General features: G+C 30.1%; 1 protein-coding gene across 2 annotated transcripts; it reads left to right on the top strand.

Annotated features, from left to right (window-relative positions):
* Positions 1 to 10,528: 10,528 nt before the first annotated feature.
* Positions 10,529 to 13,630, top strand: LOC105779836 (probable methyltransferase PMT2). 2 transcript variants are annotated; one of them, XM_012603789.2, is made up of 7 exons: positions 10,529 to 10,839; positions 11,283 to 11,340; positions 12,191 to 12,300; positions 12,404 to 12,481; positions 13,133 to 13,159; positions 13,293 to 13,385; positions 13,536 to 13,630. In XM_012603789.2, exons 2-6 carry the CDS (start codon positions 11,323 to 11,325, stop codon positions 13,372 to 13,374), a joined length of 315 nt encoding a protein of 104 aa, XP_012459243.1. In that variant the 5' UTR covers positions 10,529 to 10,839; positions 11,283 to 11,322; the 3' UTR covers positions 13,375 to 13,385; positions 13,536 to 13,630. The 2 variants fall into 2 exon arrangements, 1 of the variants encoding a protein (XP_012459243.1); XR_001129142.2 differs by lacking the exon at positions 11,283 to 11,340 and having other exon boundaries at positions 12,404 to 13,159; positions 13,536 to 13,599.
* Positions 13,631 to 18,926: the final 5,296 nt, after the last annotated feature.

Raw genomic sequence — 18,926 nt, 5'->3', positions numbered from 1 at the left:
ATTTTCTGAAGAGTGCCAAGCATTTAATAAATATCTCAATCCACATATACAAATCAGTGTTAATTAGCCTACCAGGCTCCCACATGGAATCAACGTAGACTTGATCAACTTTTTCATGCATTTAATGAAAAATTAATGCATGATGCTGATATAAATCAATCACCTTTCTTTTTAACTATAAAGTCTAAGCCTTATCCAAAAACACAATGATGCAAATGGGCTCTCAAACAACTTCAATCTTGACAACTGCAGGCATATAAAGAAAATTGTAAGGCAAATAACATTTGCTCTTAAATGGATTATAATGTAGATTTGCACCTATTTCATTACAATCATTGCTTTGAATTATACATTAACTTTAAAAAGTTACCCAGTTTTCTTTTTTAAGGTTTCTAGAACCCTTGATGCGTTGGAGCTTGTACAAGCATATGCTTTTGCGACTAATATCTCATTGTCAAACTATCAACTCCACTTTCTATGTAATTTTAAAATTTCAATTGAATTTATCAAATCCTTCACCTTCTCTCCACTTTGACAGCAAATTTAATGTCATGAGTTGGCCTGTCAGGTCCAACAGTAACATCTATCCCTGTTTTCCAATAGGACAAGCATTTAATTGATTTAAAACCATTGCAAAAGTTTTTTTTAATAGAAAATGATAAATTTAGTTATCAATATTTATATTTTTAAAATTAAATTTAATTTTCATCTTTTTAAAAGGAGTCAAATCATATTTTTCTAATAGAAATGCTTATTAAATATTAATTTTTAATAATATTGATGTGGTAACCTATGTGGCAGTTTATGTATACTTCATGAAATAATTATAAAATTTCAAAAGATTCAAAAATAAAATTATATATAAATAGTTCATAAAAATATAAAAATTAGCATTTAGTACACGTGAATTGCTATGTTGACTACTATATTTAAAATTTTAATGGTTTAGACAGTAATTCGGTTAAAAAACAATAATTTGACTCTTTTCTACTCTTTTTAAAATGTCAAATATTAAACATAAAATTATTGTAAAATTATTACAAAATTATTGAAACAATAACTATAACAAAAGGTACTTGCATATTTTTTTACAATTGTTAAAATATGTCTTTCTTATATGATTCTTTTATTGTCAATGATCTTATATTATCTCTATCATTTGGATGATAATTGTAATATTGGTTCTTAATCTCGGATCGACCAAAAGGTTAGTAATGCTAAATTCAAATTTACTCTTTTAATCTTCCTTTTTTTTTCAAATTGGTTTGTATCTCACTTTGGCTATTCACTATTTTTTCTTCCTGCTCTTCCTTTATTTTATTAGTAAACATTCTTTTAAAATATTTTTCATTCTTGTTAAACATTTAAAACAAATAAATCTAAATCATAAATACAAAGGTTTTATGAAACCAACAAACAACTAATAATTTTCTTTCACAAAAGAAAAAATATGCAACATGTAAATTTTCAAACACAAGATTCATAATAATCACGCTATCAACAACAAATTTTAAATAAGAATGCTACATTTTAATCAATATTTAAGAAATTTAAGATTATATAAATACAGTCAATCTTAATTTTTTGAAGGATTTGTATTAGTTAACCTTTAAAAACAATTACCCAATTAAGATGTAAGTAATTTTCAATATCCCAAAATCATTTAATAAATAAATAAATAAATAAAATCTTGCATATAGATTCTAAACTATCATAAAAAATTTCAAAATTCTAACATTTCTAAAGATTAATCAATAAAATTTGAAAAGAAAAGAGAATTATTACCAAATTAAAGAGACTCACTTGAAAGTATTTTTGTGAGGTTTTTATTAGAAGATAGAGATTCATTTATTTTTATATAAAATAATTTATTTTAAAAAATTTAATGGGTGATTTTCAAATTTTTTGTGGAGGTTTGGCATCTCTGTAAACAGGTGATTAACACCTAGTATGAAAATTGGGCTAATAATCTCCTCCCTACAAATCTCGCATCTCGACATAAATCTTGGGTTTGGTGGGACACTTGATCATCGTCTAATTAGAATCAGTTTGGAGGATGCTTTCTTGCTAATATTTATGATCAATTAGGAGATGGTTCTATTGTGAATTTTTGGACCGATATGTGGGTAGGGAACTTATTAGAGAAGAAAGAACTCAACTTTAAAATTTACATTCCCTGGGATCTTTGCTTTATCCGAAAGGAAAGATGGAAAGGTTGTCGAGTTCAAATTTTGGATCAACGATCAATGGAATTGGTATTGGTACTGGTATATTCTGTTAAAACATTTTTAATATATATATATTGTATTTTAATAATTACAAATGAAAAGTTATAAGTAATTAAAAGTTACGTTATTTAGTTATTAATTAAAAGTTGTCATTATTTATAGTAATGAGTTATGTCTCTTAAATTAAAAATTATGTCATTTGATAATAACAAATAGTCATATTTATTCAAGTATATATCTATTTAATAATTATATTTTTTATTAAAGATATGACTATCCATTTAGGTAATTATGTTCTTATGAAGAGATATGAGATCTCCTATAAATAGGAGTGAAATTTCATTTGTAAGACACACTCAAAAATAATATGGAAACAAAGTTTCTTTTTATTCTTCCATCATCTTTTATATTCCTAGACTAATTTATAAAGAATTACTCCGAAAATTCTTTATAGAAATTGATATATTTGCTATGCTCCTTTCAATGCTCAGTGGATTGTTTCTTTCAGTGCAAAACGTAGACAGTTATTGGGCTTTATTGTATCATTGAGGCTCATTTGTCAATAATTCTTTTGCACACTATAATATAGGGGGCGAATAGAACCTTAAAAAAAGTGGCATTGACACACACATTAAAGCCTTCGTTAATTTCTCATAAGTTTATTTTTATCTCCACACACCAACTCATTTCACTTAGGTAAGAATCGTTTGATTGGGAGCGTGGCCAGTGATTATCTTTTCAACAACTTTTGAATAACTTTAAGCTTGGTTCTATTCAAGAAGATTGTGTTAGATGGGTGAGGTCAAATATTGGTGTGTACACTCCGAAATTTTTTTGCTATTTGATTTTTTGTAGGGTTGAGCAAAACTTGATTCGATTCGAAAAATAGTAAAAATAATAGAATTTCAAGTTAATCAAATCGAGTTATTCAATTTTTTCAAATCAGCTCGAATAAGTAATTCGAGTTTCAAGTTTGAGTTTAGTTGAATTTTACAATTCGAATAATATATTAGTGTAAGCCCTTATATGATAGGCTCAAAAAGAATTCACAACCTTGGACAAATGACCACACCAATATTATTACCCAGATTAAAAAACAAATTACTAAACTTCATTATTTACATTTAGCTGATCCAAATGCTCCCAAGATAGTAGAAACAGATGCTTCTGAAATAGTGTATGGTAGGATCCTAAAACAAGTTAAGGGAGGAAAAAAGCAAATAGTCTAGTTTACCTCTAGACACTAGAATCCAACTTAGCAAAATTATAGTGCTATTAGAAAATAAATTTTATCAATTGTTTTATGCATTACAAAATTTCAAAGTGATTTACTAAATCAAAAATTTCTTTGACGAATTGATTACAAATCAACAAAAGAGGTTTTACAAAAAGATGTTCAAAATATTGCCTCAAAACAGAATTTGCAAGATGACAAGCAATTTTGAGCATATTTGATTTTGATATTGAATACATGAAAGGAGAAACTAATTCTTTACTTGATTTTCTCACCAGAGAGTTTCTTAAAAAATGTCACCCAAACTAAGAGATAAAGGAAAAGGAAAAGGAAAAGGAAAAATAAGGGAACCTGTAACAGCCGATTTTCAGTGGCGTCAGAAATAGTGGTTCGAGAATACCAAATATGACGAGTAAGTTCGTATATTATTTAGTATTTACGAGTCAAATGTGATTTTAGAAAGATTTATTAGGTTAAGTGGTTTAGAAAACCATGTATCGAGAACTCAATTTTATAAACCGAGCTGTAAATATTTTATAAATATTTACGGAGTGTCATTAAGATAGTATTAAAGTTTCTTTAGAAAATTTTAACATTTTGATAGTTAATTAATTAAAAAAGACTAAATTGAAAAAGGTGCAAAATTAACTAATTAAAGAAATAGTGATTAAATGGATTAGATGTTAAATGAGGGAGGACTTAAAGAGTAAATGAGCTTAAGATAGAAGGCTGAGGCGGCATAAGCAGAAAAAAACAATGAAATTAGGTGATTTAAGGGTAAAATTGTAAATTTTGTAAAATTAAATAAATAAAATAGCAATTAAAAGATTTTCTAGGCATTTCTTCATCAATCTTCAGCCAAAAGCAGCCATAGGAAAGATCTTAAAGCTGTTTTTTTTTTCATATTTTTACTTCATTTGAATTCAATTCTTACTCTTTTCTTGAAATTTTTGTGTTTTTAAGACTTTTACAAGTAGGTCCAACTATCTATGTCATTAGTTTTTGATTTTATGGGTAATTTTTAAAGTTACCATTGATGAGTGCTGGATGCTTGTGATGAATTAACATGGATTTAGAGCTTTAATTTTTATTATTTGATGATTTTATCAAGTGATTTTAATAGAAATTGATTTTAGGACCAAATTGTGAAAAGATTAAATATTAGGGTTTGATACTAAATTATGTTAATCAAAGGTAGTATGATAGCTTAGAATATTTAGACAAATTGTCAGTTTAGAAAAATTCTCATTTGATAGGCTAATTGGTGAGGGACGAAATTGCAAAAACTGTAAAAATTAGGGTAATTGTGTAATTTCAAAACTTGAAGGGTATTAATTGTGAAGTGAATTGAAACTGAAATATATGCTAATGAATGAATAATTTTACATCTTAGATCAAGAGCCTATAGACAAACGTGAAAAAGGGAAAATAGCATAATAGTCCCTAAACTTCTACAAATCTTACAATTTAACCCAGGTAAGTTCGTATGGTTAAAATTTAATGTTTTCTTATTAAATTGATGAATGATATTATGTATTTATTCATATCTATTGTTGAAAATAAAATTATTGTTAAAATATGAAATTAAATTGAATGCTCAAAATGAGTGGAACGTGGGATTGAGTACAATCGTTCTATGACAAAGGATGAATTGAAGGTAAAATGCAAAAGATGAATTGATGGAAAATGTACCCAAGTAAACCGAGGTTCAGCATTTGTTGCAAACTTTCGTGTTTACTTTCCGCTTAGCTCTCACGAGCTTCATTAACTCATATGAGTTTTGTTTAACCCTTATAGGTTTCCATTCACTCCTATGAGCTTGCTCAACCCTTTATGGATTTCTATTTAACATCGCAACCTTCGGCTTCGAATACGATGTACTCATACCCGTAAGTCGTTCTCTGATTCGGTAAGATTTGGTAAAAGACTTATATGATTGAAATTGAAAGATTTTGTAACACCCCCTAAGCCCAAACCGTCGCCGAAACAGGGTTACGAGACATTACCGGACATATCAAACAATTTACAAATAAATCTTAAATAAATAACCAACATATTAAAATAAATCATAAATTCATATAAATTTTAGTAATTGACTTCATTCATTTTTTTATTTATAAATTTCGGCAGCATTTCTGCTTATTTTTACATAAAACCCCCTGCAACTTTCAATTCGCAACCGAACCAATCCCAGTAATTCAACCAATACATTTATATACTTAAATTATACTTGACATATTGACATAACAACTTAATTAATGAAAATCCTATTATCATTTCTAATTAATTCATAAAACTAACCAAGTCATTTCAATTCGATACCAATGCTATAAATAACTTCTACCATTTTACTAATATAATCATCAAAACATCAAATACCTTTCTTTACAACAAAATTATATAACATACCAAAATAACCATTATAATTCTTATGTACATGCCACTTTCATTTAAGGAAGAAAACATCACCGAAATCTCTATGCAAGAGTCGGGATTGACCTGGATGCTGAACCGAGACTCAGACCCTTTTTTCAACCTGCCACGAAAACAACCGTACGCTGAGTATTTTATACTTACTGGTATTATCATAATTCAAATTATAATAGCAATAAAGAATTATAATTACCAAGCATGTAACTATCATATTTCTTAAATATTAATTAGTTCATAAACTTTCATTATTTGACAATAACAATACAATTTTAACTATTCTTCAATCTCAATCACATATCACATGTAGCAATTTCAATCACTACATAAACATTAAATTCATGCCTTTCATTTTCAATCTCAATTTCAATCCACAATTTTAAATTTTCTCATATTCAATACTACAATCGATCAAATTCATTTGATTTTCTCATTTCAATTATTCACCCTATTAATAATCTGGACTTTGACGAATACACGGATTCCAACCCAAACACACCAGTATGGTACATTGTGCCTAAAACGGTACATAGTATCTGATCAGTATACGACACATAAGTACCTGAAACGACACATGAGGTGCCTGATGTATGACACATAAAGTGCCTAATCGGAAAAGCCGATAAATCCCGTACTCTTCCAAATCCTATGGCATGCCAACTATATCCGACTTAGCCCGACTAGTTAATAGGGTATTCAAATTCTCAATTCACTTTCATTTCGAATTCAAGATCACTTTTCCACTTTCTAATCAATTAACAATTTAATAACAATACATATTTCAAATAATCACATATAATCATATTTCGATTCAAGATTAGATGTTAAATGAGGAGGACTTAAAGAGTAAATGAGCTTAAGATAGAAGGCTGAGGCGCATAAGCAGAAAAAACAATGAAATTAGGTGATTTAAGGGTAAAATTGTAAATTTTGTAAAATTAAATAAATAAAATAGCAATTAAAAGATTTTCTAGGCATTTCTTCATCAATCTTCAGCCAAAAGCAGCCATAGGAAAGATCTTAAAGCTGTTTTTTTTCATATTTTACTTCATTTGAATTCAATTCTTACTCTTTTCTTGAAATTTTGTGTTTTAAGACTTTTACAAGTAGGTCCAACTATCTATGTCATTAGTTTTTGATTTTATGGGTAATTTTAAAGTTACCATTGATGAGTGCTGGATGCTTGTGATGAATTAACATGGATTTAGAGCTTTAATTTTTATTATTTGATGATTTTATCAAGTGATTTTAATAGAAATTGATTTTAGGACCAAATTGTGAAAAGATTAAATATTAGGGTTTGATACTAAATTATGTTAATCAAAGGTAGTATGATAGCTTAGAATATTTAGACAAATTGTCAGTTTAGAAAAATTCTCATTTGATAGGCTAATTGGTGAGGGACGAAATTGCAAAAACTGTAAAAATTAGGGTAATTGTGTAATTTCAAAACTTGAAGGGTATTAATTGTGAAGTGAATTGAAACTGAAATATATGCTAATGAATGAATAATTTTACATCTTAGATCAAGAGCCTATAGACAAACGTGAAAAGGGAAAATAGCATAATAGTCCCTAAACTTCTACAAATCTTACAATTTAACCTGTAAGTTCGTATGGTTAAAATTTAATGTTTTCTTATTAAATTGATGAATGATATTATGTATTTATTCATATCTATTGTTGAAAATAAAATTATTGTTAAAATATGAAATTAAATTGAATGCTCAAAATGAGTGGAACGTGGGATTGAGTACAATCGTTCTATGACAAAGGATGAATTGAAGGTAAAATGCAAAAGATGAATTGATGGAAAATGTACCCAAGTAAACCGAGGTTCAGCATTTGTTGCAAACTTTCGTGTTTACTTTCCGTTTAGCTCTCACGAGCTTCTGTTAACTCATATGAGTTTTTGTTTAACCCTTATAGGTTTCCATTCAGCTCCTATGAGCTTCCGTTCAACCCTTTATGGATTTCTATTTAACACTGCAACCTTCGGGCTTCTGAATACGATGTACTCATACCCGTAAGTCGTTCTCTGATTCGGTAAGATTTGGTAAAAGACTTATATGATTGAAATTGAAAGATTTTGTAACACCCCCTAAGCCCAAACCGTCGCCGAAACAGGGTTACGAGACATTACCGGACATATCAAACAATTTACAAATAAATCTTAAATAAATAACCAACATATTAAAATAAATCATAAATTCATATAAATTTTAGTAATTGACTTCATTCATTTTTTATTTATAAATTTAATGACATTTACGCTTATTTTACATAAAACCCCGCAACTTTCAATTCAGACCAACCAATCCCATAATTCAACCAATACATTTATATACTTAAATTATACTTGACATATTGACATAACAACTTAATTAATGAAAATCCTATTATCATTTCTAATTAATTCATAAAACTAACCAAGTCATTTCAATTCGATACCAATGCTATAAATAACTTCTACCATTTTACTAATATAATCATCAAAACATCAAATACCTTTCTTTACAACAAAATTATATAACATACCAAAATAACCATTATAATTCTTATGTACATGCCACTTTCATTTAAGGAAGAAAACATCACCGAAATCTCTATGCAAGAGTCGGGATTGACCTGGATGCTGAACCGAGACTCAGACCCTTTTTCAACCCACTGAAAACAACGTCAATGAGTATTTTATACTTCTGGTATTATCATAATTCAAATTATAATAGCAATAAAGAATTATAATTACCAAGCATGTAACTATCATATTTCTTAAATATTAATTAGTTCATAAACTTTCATTATTTGACAATAACAATACAATTTTTAACTATTCTTCAATCTCAATCACATATCACATGTAGCAATTTCAATCACTACATAAACATTAAATTCATGCCTTTCATTTTCAATCTCAATTTCAATCCACAATTTTAAATTTTCTCATATTCAATACTACAATCGATCAAATTCATTTGATTTTCTCATTTCAATTATTCACCCTATTAATAATCTGGACTTTGACGAATACACGGATTCCAACCCAAACACACCAGTATGGTACATTGTGCCTAAAACGGTACATAGTATCTGATCAGTATACGACACATAAGTACCTGAAACGACACATGAGGTGCCTGATGTATGACACATAAAGTGCCTAATCGGAAAAGCCGATAAATCCCGTACTCTTCCAAATCCTATGGCATGCCAACTATATCCGACTTAGCCCGACTAGTTAATAGGGTATTCAAATTCTCAATTCACTTTCATTTCAATTCAAGATCACTTTTCCACTTTCTAATCAATTAACAATTTAATAACAATACATATTTCAAATAATCACATATAATCATATTTCGATTCAATTCAAACCACTTTTCAATCAATACACAATTCACATATTCACACATATTCATAAATTAATTCACTTTATTTAATTCATATTTTAAATTCATTTTCCAATCAAATTCAAATCACTAATTACTTTTCAATCAATATACATTTCAAATACTCACATATTTCCTTCATTCAATTCAATTTGATTCAATTCAAATCACTAGTATCATTTCAATTGCTTACCTAATTTTACTTACCATGCATTTTAATTAAAATATAACAATTAATTAATTGTTAAATTTTTTGGGTACATTACTTGATTTTTTTAATTTATATGTTAAATAATTTCTTATATAATCGTAAAAGAGATAGTATTAATTTTAAAATATTGAATTAATTATCACTATAGTTTAGGGTTTTTGGTTTAGGGTATATGGTTTAGAGTTTAATGTTTAGGTGTTACCATTTTAAGGTTTATGGATTATGAGTTTAGGGATTATGGTTTAAATGTTGGGGTTTAAGGTTTAGAGGTTATGTGTTAAGGGTTTGTGGGTTTAGGGTTTTAGGGTTTTAGCTAGGGTTTAGGTTTATGGTTTAGATTAACTAGTGTTTTCTAATTTATATATTAATTAATTTATTATATAATTGTAAAAGAGATAATATTAATTTGGTTCTTCAAAATCGTGTGAAGATTTGGTTCTTCAAAATCAATATAAGCTATATCCAAGGATATCCCTATCTTATCCCATTCTGATTCAGCATTTTTAGTGCTCGGTTCAGTTTTTTTTATCCGGTTCAATTTTTTGATTGTTTTGCCTTGCCCCTACCATGATCAAATAAGAATTAATTGAATAGATTAAACTTTGCAAAGGTTTTAAAATATTGAATTAAATAGTGGGCCAAGCCAGACCAAGCTATGGCAATGCCCAATTTTAAAACCTTTTCCAACTTCAAGCTCGTTTTACCCGAATCACCCATTTTATTGTTTAAAAACAATAAAAATTGTTTTATATTTAAATTTAATTATTAAAAATAATGTCAATATAACCTGTTTATTAAAAATAATGTCAATATAACGTGCTTATGAATTAATATTCATGTTTTAAATATATTTCACATTCGATTTGAGTTGATATTTAATATGTAGTTTATCAGTAAATTGATGAAAAAATTCTTATTAATACAATACTGATACTTTAAAAATTTTGAATAAAATAATATTTAAAGTTTGAGACCAATTTAAAATCTTATTAATACAATACTTGGTGTTGTTTTGCAAAAGGTAATTAAAATCCCGCTCAATCCCAACAAAATTTATTTTTGGTTACCCGCTCATTACTCCCGCTTCTTCTCATCTCCGTCGTGCGCCCTAAATACTCCCTTTTTATCTCAAAATTTGCCCCCAAATTTCCCATTTCCAGCAACACCAAGTCAATACACCTACGCCAATCACACTTCCTCCTGCTCAATAGGTGTTCTTTTTTATTTCTATTGCTTTTGATTTTGATTTTATGTTTCTTTGATTGATTAGATTTTGGGGCAATCCTTGTGGAAGACACGACCTGCACTTTGGAGCTTTTCAAAGTTCTCTCCTATTGCCAGAAAAGAGGTATTTTAGTTGTTCATTTCTCCCTTTGTTTTTGTTTAAAATGTGATTTTCTCCACGTTTATGAGCTAAGTACCGTTGAAAGAAATTTGGGCTTGTCTTAGGATTATTTCTTTTTCCTGCTACAATTCTCCCATGGCTGTTGGCTAGACTCAAATTACAAGTTAAACAGTGAAAGCCAAATCATAATTGAATACAAATGGATAAACAACTAAACAGTATGACTTAATTCTAATAATTAAAAGTAGTATTATGTACTTTATCTATAAGAAGGTTACGTTTTTTTATAAAAGTTGATTTACAATTTTCATTTTATTTCTTATATATTGTATCTAATTGCAATTTCTTTTCTTTTATTTTTTTAATTTGAGAAGCAAAAAGTAAGAAATACGAGTTTGTAATGTATTGAAATTGAGAATGTTGTAATTATTTTTGTTTCACCGCAGATGCACTATGCTCTTGACCAATTAGCATCCAATTCATCAGATGAGCAAGAAATCATTGGTACCCCAAATATGAATCATTTCGTTAACCGGGTCTTTGAATTACATAGAGCTGAATTTGTTGAAACTTTGAACACTTTGAGAGAACAACCTGATAAGGCTTTTTCATTTTTTAATCGATTGAAAGAAGATGGGTTTTCTCATGATATTTGTACATATGCATCTATTATAAGAATATTGTGTCAGTGCTGCTGGGAAAGGAAATTGGATTTGGTGTTGTTGGAAATCATTAGGAGAAAGAAGCATTTAGGTTTTTATCTAAGTTATATTTCTACATTTTCTGTAATTGTTCTAGGTGATAGTGGGTATGTTTTATTTTATTTTATTTTTGCAGTCTTGATTTGTTTTTCTTATGATCTGTAGTTATTGGATTTCCTTTTCTTTTTCGTCATCCTAAATGCAATGCCGTTATCGTAGGGAAGTAGATTAAGGAGGTTTACCTCAAATATTTTATTTCTTGTGGTATGGAAACCAATGGAAAGTCTCTTAGAAAGCCTCGACACTTTTTCGGGGAAGTATATTTTAGGACTTGTTTTGTATCTACTCCAATCATAATTTATTAACAACTGGTACCATCCTGATATTGGACATGTGATGTTAGTTGTTAGTTGTTAATCGTAATTTATTAACAACTTGTTTCTTAGACAAGACACCTGTGAGCGAACTTTGAAAGGGTTGAAGCATGTCTTCCTTCTACTATTATTTGCTCAGATTGAAATAATGTATTTGATGCTATCTTTTCTTGTTTGTTTTCTACTCTAGAATATATTTTGTAGTTTTATTTTAATGCAAGAGTAGAAAATGCAGTTTTCTATGATTATTAATATGATCTTTTGTCATATGTTCTTCAGAACAAGATATTACACAGCCGGATTGAAGCTATGCATATTCAGTTTGCTGAGAAAGATCGTGGTTCTGCACTTGCAGAGCTAGTGACAGTTTCAGGCATTGGAAATAATTGGTCATATCATATTTCTTAGTTACTCCTGTTTCCCATTAATATAACTTCAGAAACGAACCCCACTGGCACTGTTCGTGACATTTTCATTTCTTATTTGTGACAGGTGCGAAGGTTTCTCTACGTATCCAAGAACATATGACCTTATTCATTCTAATGGTGTCTTTAGCTTGTATCAAGATAAGTACTTCTCTTATCCATATTTTTCCAGTGTGCCATGTTTCATTAGGAATCAAAGTTGTCATTCAGCATATAATTCAATACACACATCCACTGTAGCCATGTTGCATCATTTAAGCCTTTTAAAATTAAGAAATAATAAATGGTAGTTTTTATGAAGTGAAGAGTTATATTTCAATGGCATTATGTGGAATATGGAAGTCTTTGTATGTTGAATGCGTTCTTGGGATGCCATTATCTATAGTTTCGAATCAATTGTATGGTATGTGTAAATGATTATATAGGTGATAGGTAAATCTTGTGATACCTTTTCTTTCTTTGTTCACCTCACTTTATAGCCTATTTTTTTCCCTCCTGCGTTGGATCTTAATTTTTTTAAATCACATGATCTCAAATTTCAATTTCTTTTAACATTTATTGGAAGAATAATGTGGTCTCATTTGATTGTTTCTCCTATTACTTCTACTCGTATTTCTTTTTGGATGAATAAATTTATTTGTTTAATCCTCATCATCCTGTACAATATCATGCTTGCAAGTTTCTGCTTTCCTCCTTATTGCAGATTTACTATCCTGTTATCCCTCTGTTGTTCTCCTTGATGTGGATATTTCTTGTAAAGAAGTACTTACATTTTGCTGTTTATTCATGCTTACAGGATAGGATCAAATGGTTTGGAGAACTCGTAAGCACTCCTCTGTCACTCCTAAACCAGTTGTTTAAATTATTTTCACAGCCTACTTTGATTGTTGTTATTTGTGGGAAAATTAGTCTACATTCTTTAAGCTGATCTTAAACTGCTTCCTACATTGTTTCAGCATTGGGAAGAAAGTTTGCGTGATGCACACACGTTTGGAAAACTTGTTCTGTTTCAGAACTTGGATCCAGCTTACTTTTTAGCAGAAGTGGAGGTAATATTTATTATGAATCACAATTAGGTTGTGTTTGAAGCATTTTGTATTTACACGGATAAATTTATGTTTTCTTTCACTTTTCCTCTCCATACATGTGTGGTTTGTACCTTTTATCTTTCTTATGAATAATGCATGTTTATATTGCAGGATATAGTTTGGAATGCCGTCAATGAAACTTGCAGAGCAATGATGGTGTAGCAGACTGCATTGTATTTTTATTATCTTGCGTTTATTGTCATAGGCGGTTCAACTAGTGATCATTTCTCATTATGTATTATTTATTTTAGTTTTGATTCTAAATTTTATTTTTACTTTAATATTTACGACAACTTGAGTTCTAACTTTTGGATTTTAATTGTGTTATTAATTTATTATTTTAAATTTTAAAACTAAATTCATTAATTTTTATATTTAGTTTTAAAGTTAAAATTTTCATAGAAATTTTAATTTAAATAATATTTTTATTTATCTTTGAAATTATATTTAAAGTTTAAATTTAAAAAATAAAAAATAAAACATAATATAATATTTATCATAAAATAAATATTATTTGATTAAAATGATTTTTTTTAAATGTTAATGTTTTTAGTGGCGTTTTTGCGAGAAGCGTTGCTAAAGCTTTGGTCTATAGTGGCGTTTGTAAAAAAAGCACCGCTAAAGGCCTTGACCTATAGCAGCGTTTGTGGGAAAAGCGCCGCTAAAGATCCTGAGCTATAGCGGCGTTTTTAGGAAAAGCGCCGCTAAAGGTCTTGATCTATAGCGGCGTTTGTGAAAAAGCGCAGCTAAAGACCCTAATCTATAGCGGTGTTTGTGGGAAAAGCGCCGCTAAAGGTCTTGATCTATAGCGGCGTTTGTGGGAAAGCGCCGCTAAAGGTCCTGATCTATAGCGGCGTTTGTGTGAAAAGTGCCGCTAAAGGTCCTGATCTATAGCGGCGTTGACAATAGCGGCATTTTTTGCGGCGCTTTCAAAAACGCCGCTAAAGGCATAAAAAAATGCCGCTAAAAACCTGTTTTGGTGTAGTGTAATAATAAATAGATTTGAATTATAGTAATACAAACTCGAATTTGCTCGATTATTCCTCAATAACCTTCTCCTTTCCTTTGTATTCCAATGCCTCGAGTTCCTTGTTAGCTACGAAAATAATAATAATTTACACTATTAATTACAACATTAATTTATAATAATAAAATTTCTATCTAATTTATACTTTAATTCCAATTTAATCCTAACTAAATTTATTTACATTTCTAATTTAATTAGACTCTATTTCTATTCAAATTTCTTCTAAACTCAAATTTATCTACTAATTTTTCAGTATTTTCACTAATTTCGAATTTTCCTCAATTTATACTTTATAATTAATTTATATATTTATATAAATAAATAATATAAAAATCTAAGATTTTTACAATCTTATGCCACCTCAACCTCCAAATGTGGCTTAATTGCCCATTTGGTCCCTATTATTTTCCTTTAATTTATTTTAATCTATAATTAAACTTTCACTTCTATTGTAATTTAATCTTTTACTAATTACTCTTAATTAAGCTAAATTCACCTATCTAAAACCTAATTAAACACACAAATAATCTAGTAAATATTTCTAATAATTATTTTTAAACTCAATTTACTAAGACGAAGGCCGATATTATACTTTTTCGATGCGTAAATTTTGGGTCATTCTGATTTAATGTTTAATATTGATATTGATTTGAAGGAAATGTGTTCATCAATTTATGTTGTGTTTGTTAGGGAGAATGTATGATTTATTTACTAATTAATTTATTATATTAAGTTCAGTAAGATTTATGTTTAACCTATCGAACTTACTAAGCTTCATCAAGCTTACTCGTGATGTTTAATGTTTTTGTAAATTAACGTGAGGTCAGGAGATCAGATCAACACACTAAGTCACACTATCCAACTTAATCTGGTAGTTTTTGCAATGTAAACTTTGGTTTTATGACATGTATAGGGTTGGATTGGAAATGAACTAATTTGAAGTATGGTTGTTAATGATAAATGCTTGTATGCATGTAATTTGTAATAGATTTTAACAAATCAATGAAATGGGTTAAATTGGTAAGTTTAGGTAATTGAGTATTGTGATGTTAGGTCATGCTTAATACATGATTTTGGCTTGTGTTGATTGCTTGTTTGGGGTTTATTGATGTATTGAAATGTTGTGTATAGGTTGATATCAAAATGGGTGAGAAAAGTGGCCGAAAAATGGCCTATTTTCGTCCACACGGGGAGAGACATGGGCGTGTGTCTCAGCCGTGCGTCATGCACATTGGTGTGTGGTTTGGCTTGTGTCCCCTGGATCTTTAAATTTTAGAAACAAAATGCTCAGTATTTTCATATGGGCGAGAACAGGCTGTGTCTCAGTAGTGTGTGACACGTCTAGCACAGGCGTGATTGACTTGATGTGAACCCTGCACCTTAATTATACAAGTCAAGATGCTCACACGGCCTAGTACACGGGCATGTGGCTTGGCCGTGTGACGAAGTTAGTAGCCACCCGATTTGGACATAGGTGGGACACGCCTGTGTCCCTACTTTGAATACCCACATGGCACGAGAAACGGGCATGTCTCCGACCGTGTGAGGCACACGACCTAGCCACATGGGCGTGTGTCCCCTACACCTTGGAAAATTTTTGAGATTTTTGAAAAATTCTCGAGTTTCCAATTTAGTCTCAACTCAATTCTAATGTATATTTTGAGCCTCGAGGGCTCTTATAAAGGACTTAATATTGAATTATGATATGAACATTGTATGTCGTGAAATATCTATTATCATTCGTAATCATCTATTATCTTTTGTAATCTCGGTAATGCTCCATAACCCTGTTCCGGCGACGGATTTGGGTTAGGGGTGTTACAGAACCAACCACAAAAACCTAAATTTCCTCAAAACCAATTAAGTCATGGTATGGAATTTTCCTTGAAGAAGAAAATGAGAAATTGTCACCCTTATCAAAATCCTCCAAAAATGCATCCGTTTAGGATGCACAGGATCCAAATGAAATTGGTTCACAGATAAAAAAAAAATGGATTGAGTCCCTTTCTCAATCCCCAAAAGTGACATTAGCCTTTTCTCAATTAAAAGAATAAGTTCCTCTAAAACAAATTGATGGGGAAACAGCAAATGTTTTAAAAAATAAATATATTGTTTTACACAAACAAAAAATCTATCAAAAATATTTTAAAAGAAGCATCTCTCTTGGATGTTTTCCTAAAAAAAGTAACAATGTCTTCACAGACTACTACCCAAAAATCCTCACAATATTTTCCAAACAAATATTTTGAGAAAATTATTTTATGGAAGAAAATTTTGAAAAACCTCTACATATACTTGTAAAAAAACTTTTAGATGACATTTTAAGCCATTAGATTCTTAAAAACCTCAGTAGTATTGTGAAAACATACTGGTTCAAACTGGATTAGTATTGTTCAAACACTATACAGACCCAAAAGATCCAAAATTTATCACCCATTCAAGAGCCCAAATAGTTAAAATTCTTCGACCAAGAGATTAGGGTGAAAACCCAAATTCTCCAAAGAAATTTCCAGCCAAATTCACCACCAAAATAGACTATCACCCATATTTCACATATTGGGATTACCAAATGCTCTGGTACAATGCCTTCCTAACGGACAATCAACATATAAGACATTCCTGGCTCATATATTTCAAATATGGTACCCAATTCAAATCCCCAAATTAGTTCCAAGAATGGTGGAATTGGTATGGACCATCATCTTCCGAAATCTTACTAGAAAAATTCAAAATTTATGACCCGATTCTTTGAAAATTCCAACTAATGCAAAAGCACATCTACAACAATTCATTTTTTCAAAATTGTGCATTTCCTACATTGTTTCATGGAATTATTCTTATGAACATGATCCATGTGTTGGAATTCCAGCCCATTTGGTCCCTATTATTTTCCTTTAATTTATTTTAATCTATAATTAAACTTTCACTTCTATTGTAATTTAATCTTTTACTAATTACTCTTAATTAAGCTAAATTCACCTATCTAAAACCTAATTAAACACACAAATAATCTAGTAAATATTTCTAATAATTATTTTTAAACTCAATTTACTAAGACGAAGGCCCGATATTATACTTTTTCGATGCCCGTAAATTTTTGGGTCATTACAGATTTAATGTTTAATATTGATATTGATTTGAAGGAAATGTGTTCATCAATTTATGTTGTGTTTGTTAGGAGAATGTATGATTTATTTACTAATTAATTTATTATATTAAGTTCAAGAAGATTTATGTTTAACCTATCGAACTTACTAAGCTTCATCAAGCTTACTCGTGATGTTTAATGTTTTTGTAAATTAACGTGAGGTCAGGAGATCAGATCAACACACTAAGTCACACTATCCAACTTAATCTGGTAGTTTTGCAATGTAAACTTTGGTTTTATGACATGTATAGGGTTGGATTGAAATGAACTAATTTGAAGTATGGTTGTTAATGATAAATGCTTGTATGCATGTAATTTGTAATAGATTTTAACAAATCAATGAAATGGGTTAAATTGGTAAGTTTAGGTAATTGAGTATTGTGATGTTAGGTCATGCTTAATACATGATTTTGGCTTGTGTTGATTGCTTGTTTGGGGTTTATTGATGTATTGAAATGTTGTGTATAGGTTGATATCAAAATGGGTGAGAAAAGTGGCCGAAAAATGGCCTATTTTCGTCCACACGGGGAGAGACATGGGCGTGTGTCTCAGCCGTGCGTCATGCACATTGGTGTGTGGTTTGGCTTGTGTCCCCTGGATCTTTAAATTTTAGAAACAAAATGCTCAGGTATTTTCATATGGGCAGAGACACGAGCGTGTGTCTCAGCCGTGTGTGGCACACGGTCTAGCACACGGGCGTGTGACTTGACTGTGTGAACCCTGCACCTTAATTATACAAGTCAGTATGCTCACACGGCCTAGTACACGGGCATGTGGCTTGGCCGTGTGACGCAAGTTAGTAGCCACCCTGATTTGGACATAGGCTGGGACACGCCCGTGTGTCCCTACTTTGAATACCCACATGGCCTGAGAAACGGGCATGTCTCCTGACCGTGTGAGGCACACGACCTAGCCACATGGGCGTGTGTCCCCTACACCTTGGAAAATTTTTGAGATTTTTGCGAAAAATTCTCTGAGTTTCCAATTTAGTCTCAACTCAATTCTAATGTATATTTTGAGCCTCGAGGGCTCTTATAAAGGACTTAATATTGAATTATGATATGAACATTGTATGTCGTGAAATATCTATTATCTGTTCTGTAATCATCTATTATCTGTTTTGTAATCTCTGGTAATGCTCCATAACCCTGTTCCGGCGACGGATTTGGGTTAGGGGTGTTACAGAACCAACCACAAAAACCTAAATTTCCTCAAAACCAATTAAGTCATGGTATGGAATTTTCCTTGAAGAAGAAAATGAGAAATTGTCACCCTTATCAAAATCCTCCAAAAATGCATCCGTTTAGGATGCACAGGATCAAATGAA

Source organism: Gossypium raimondii, chromosome 1 (assembly GCF_025698545.1).
Source record: "Gossypium raimondii isolate GPD5lz chromosome 1, ASM2569854v1, whole genome shotgun sequence".
NCBI lineage: Eukaryota > Viridiplantae > Streptophyta > Magnoliopsida > Malvales > Malvaceae > Gossypium > Gossypium raimondii.
This window is presented reverse-complemented; position numbering and strand designations above follow the sequence as displayed.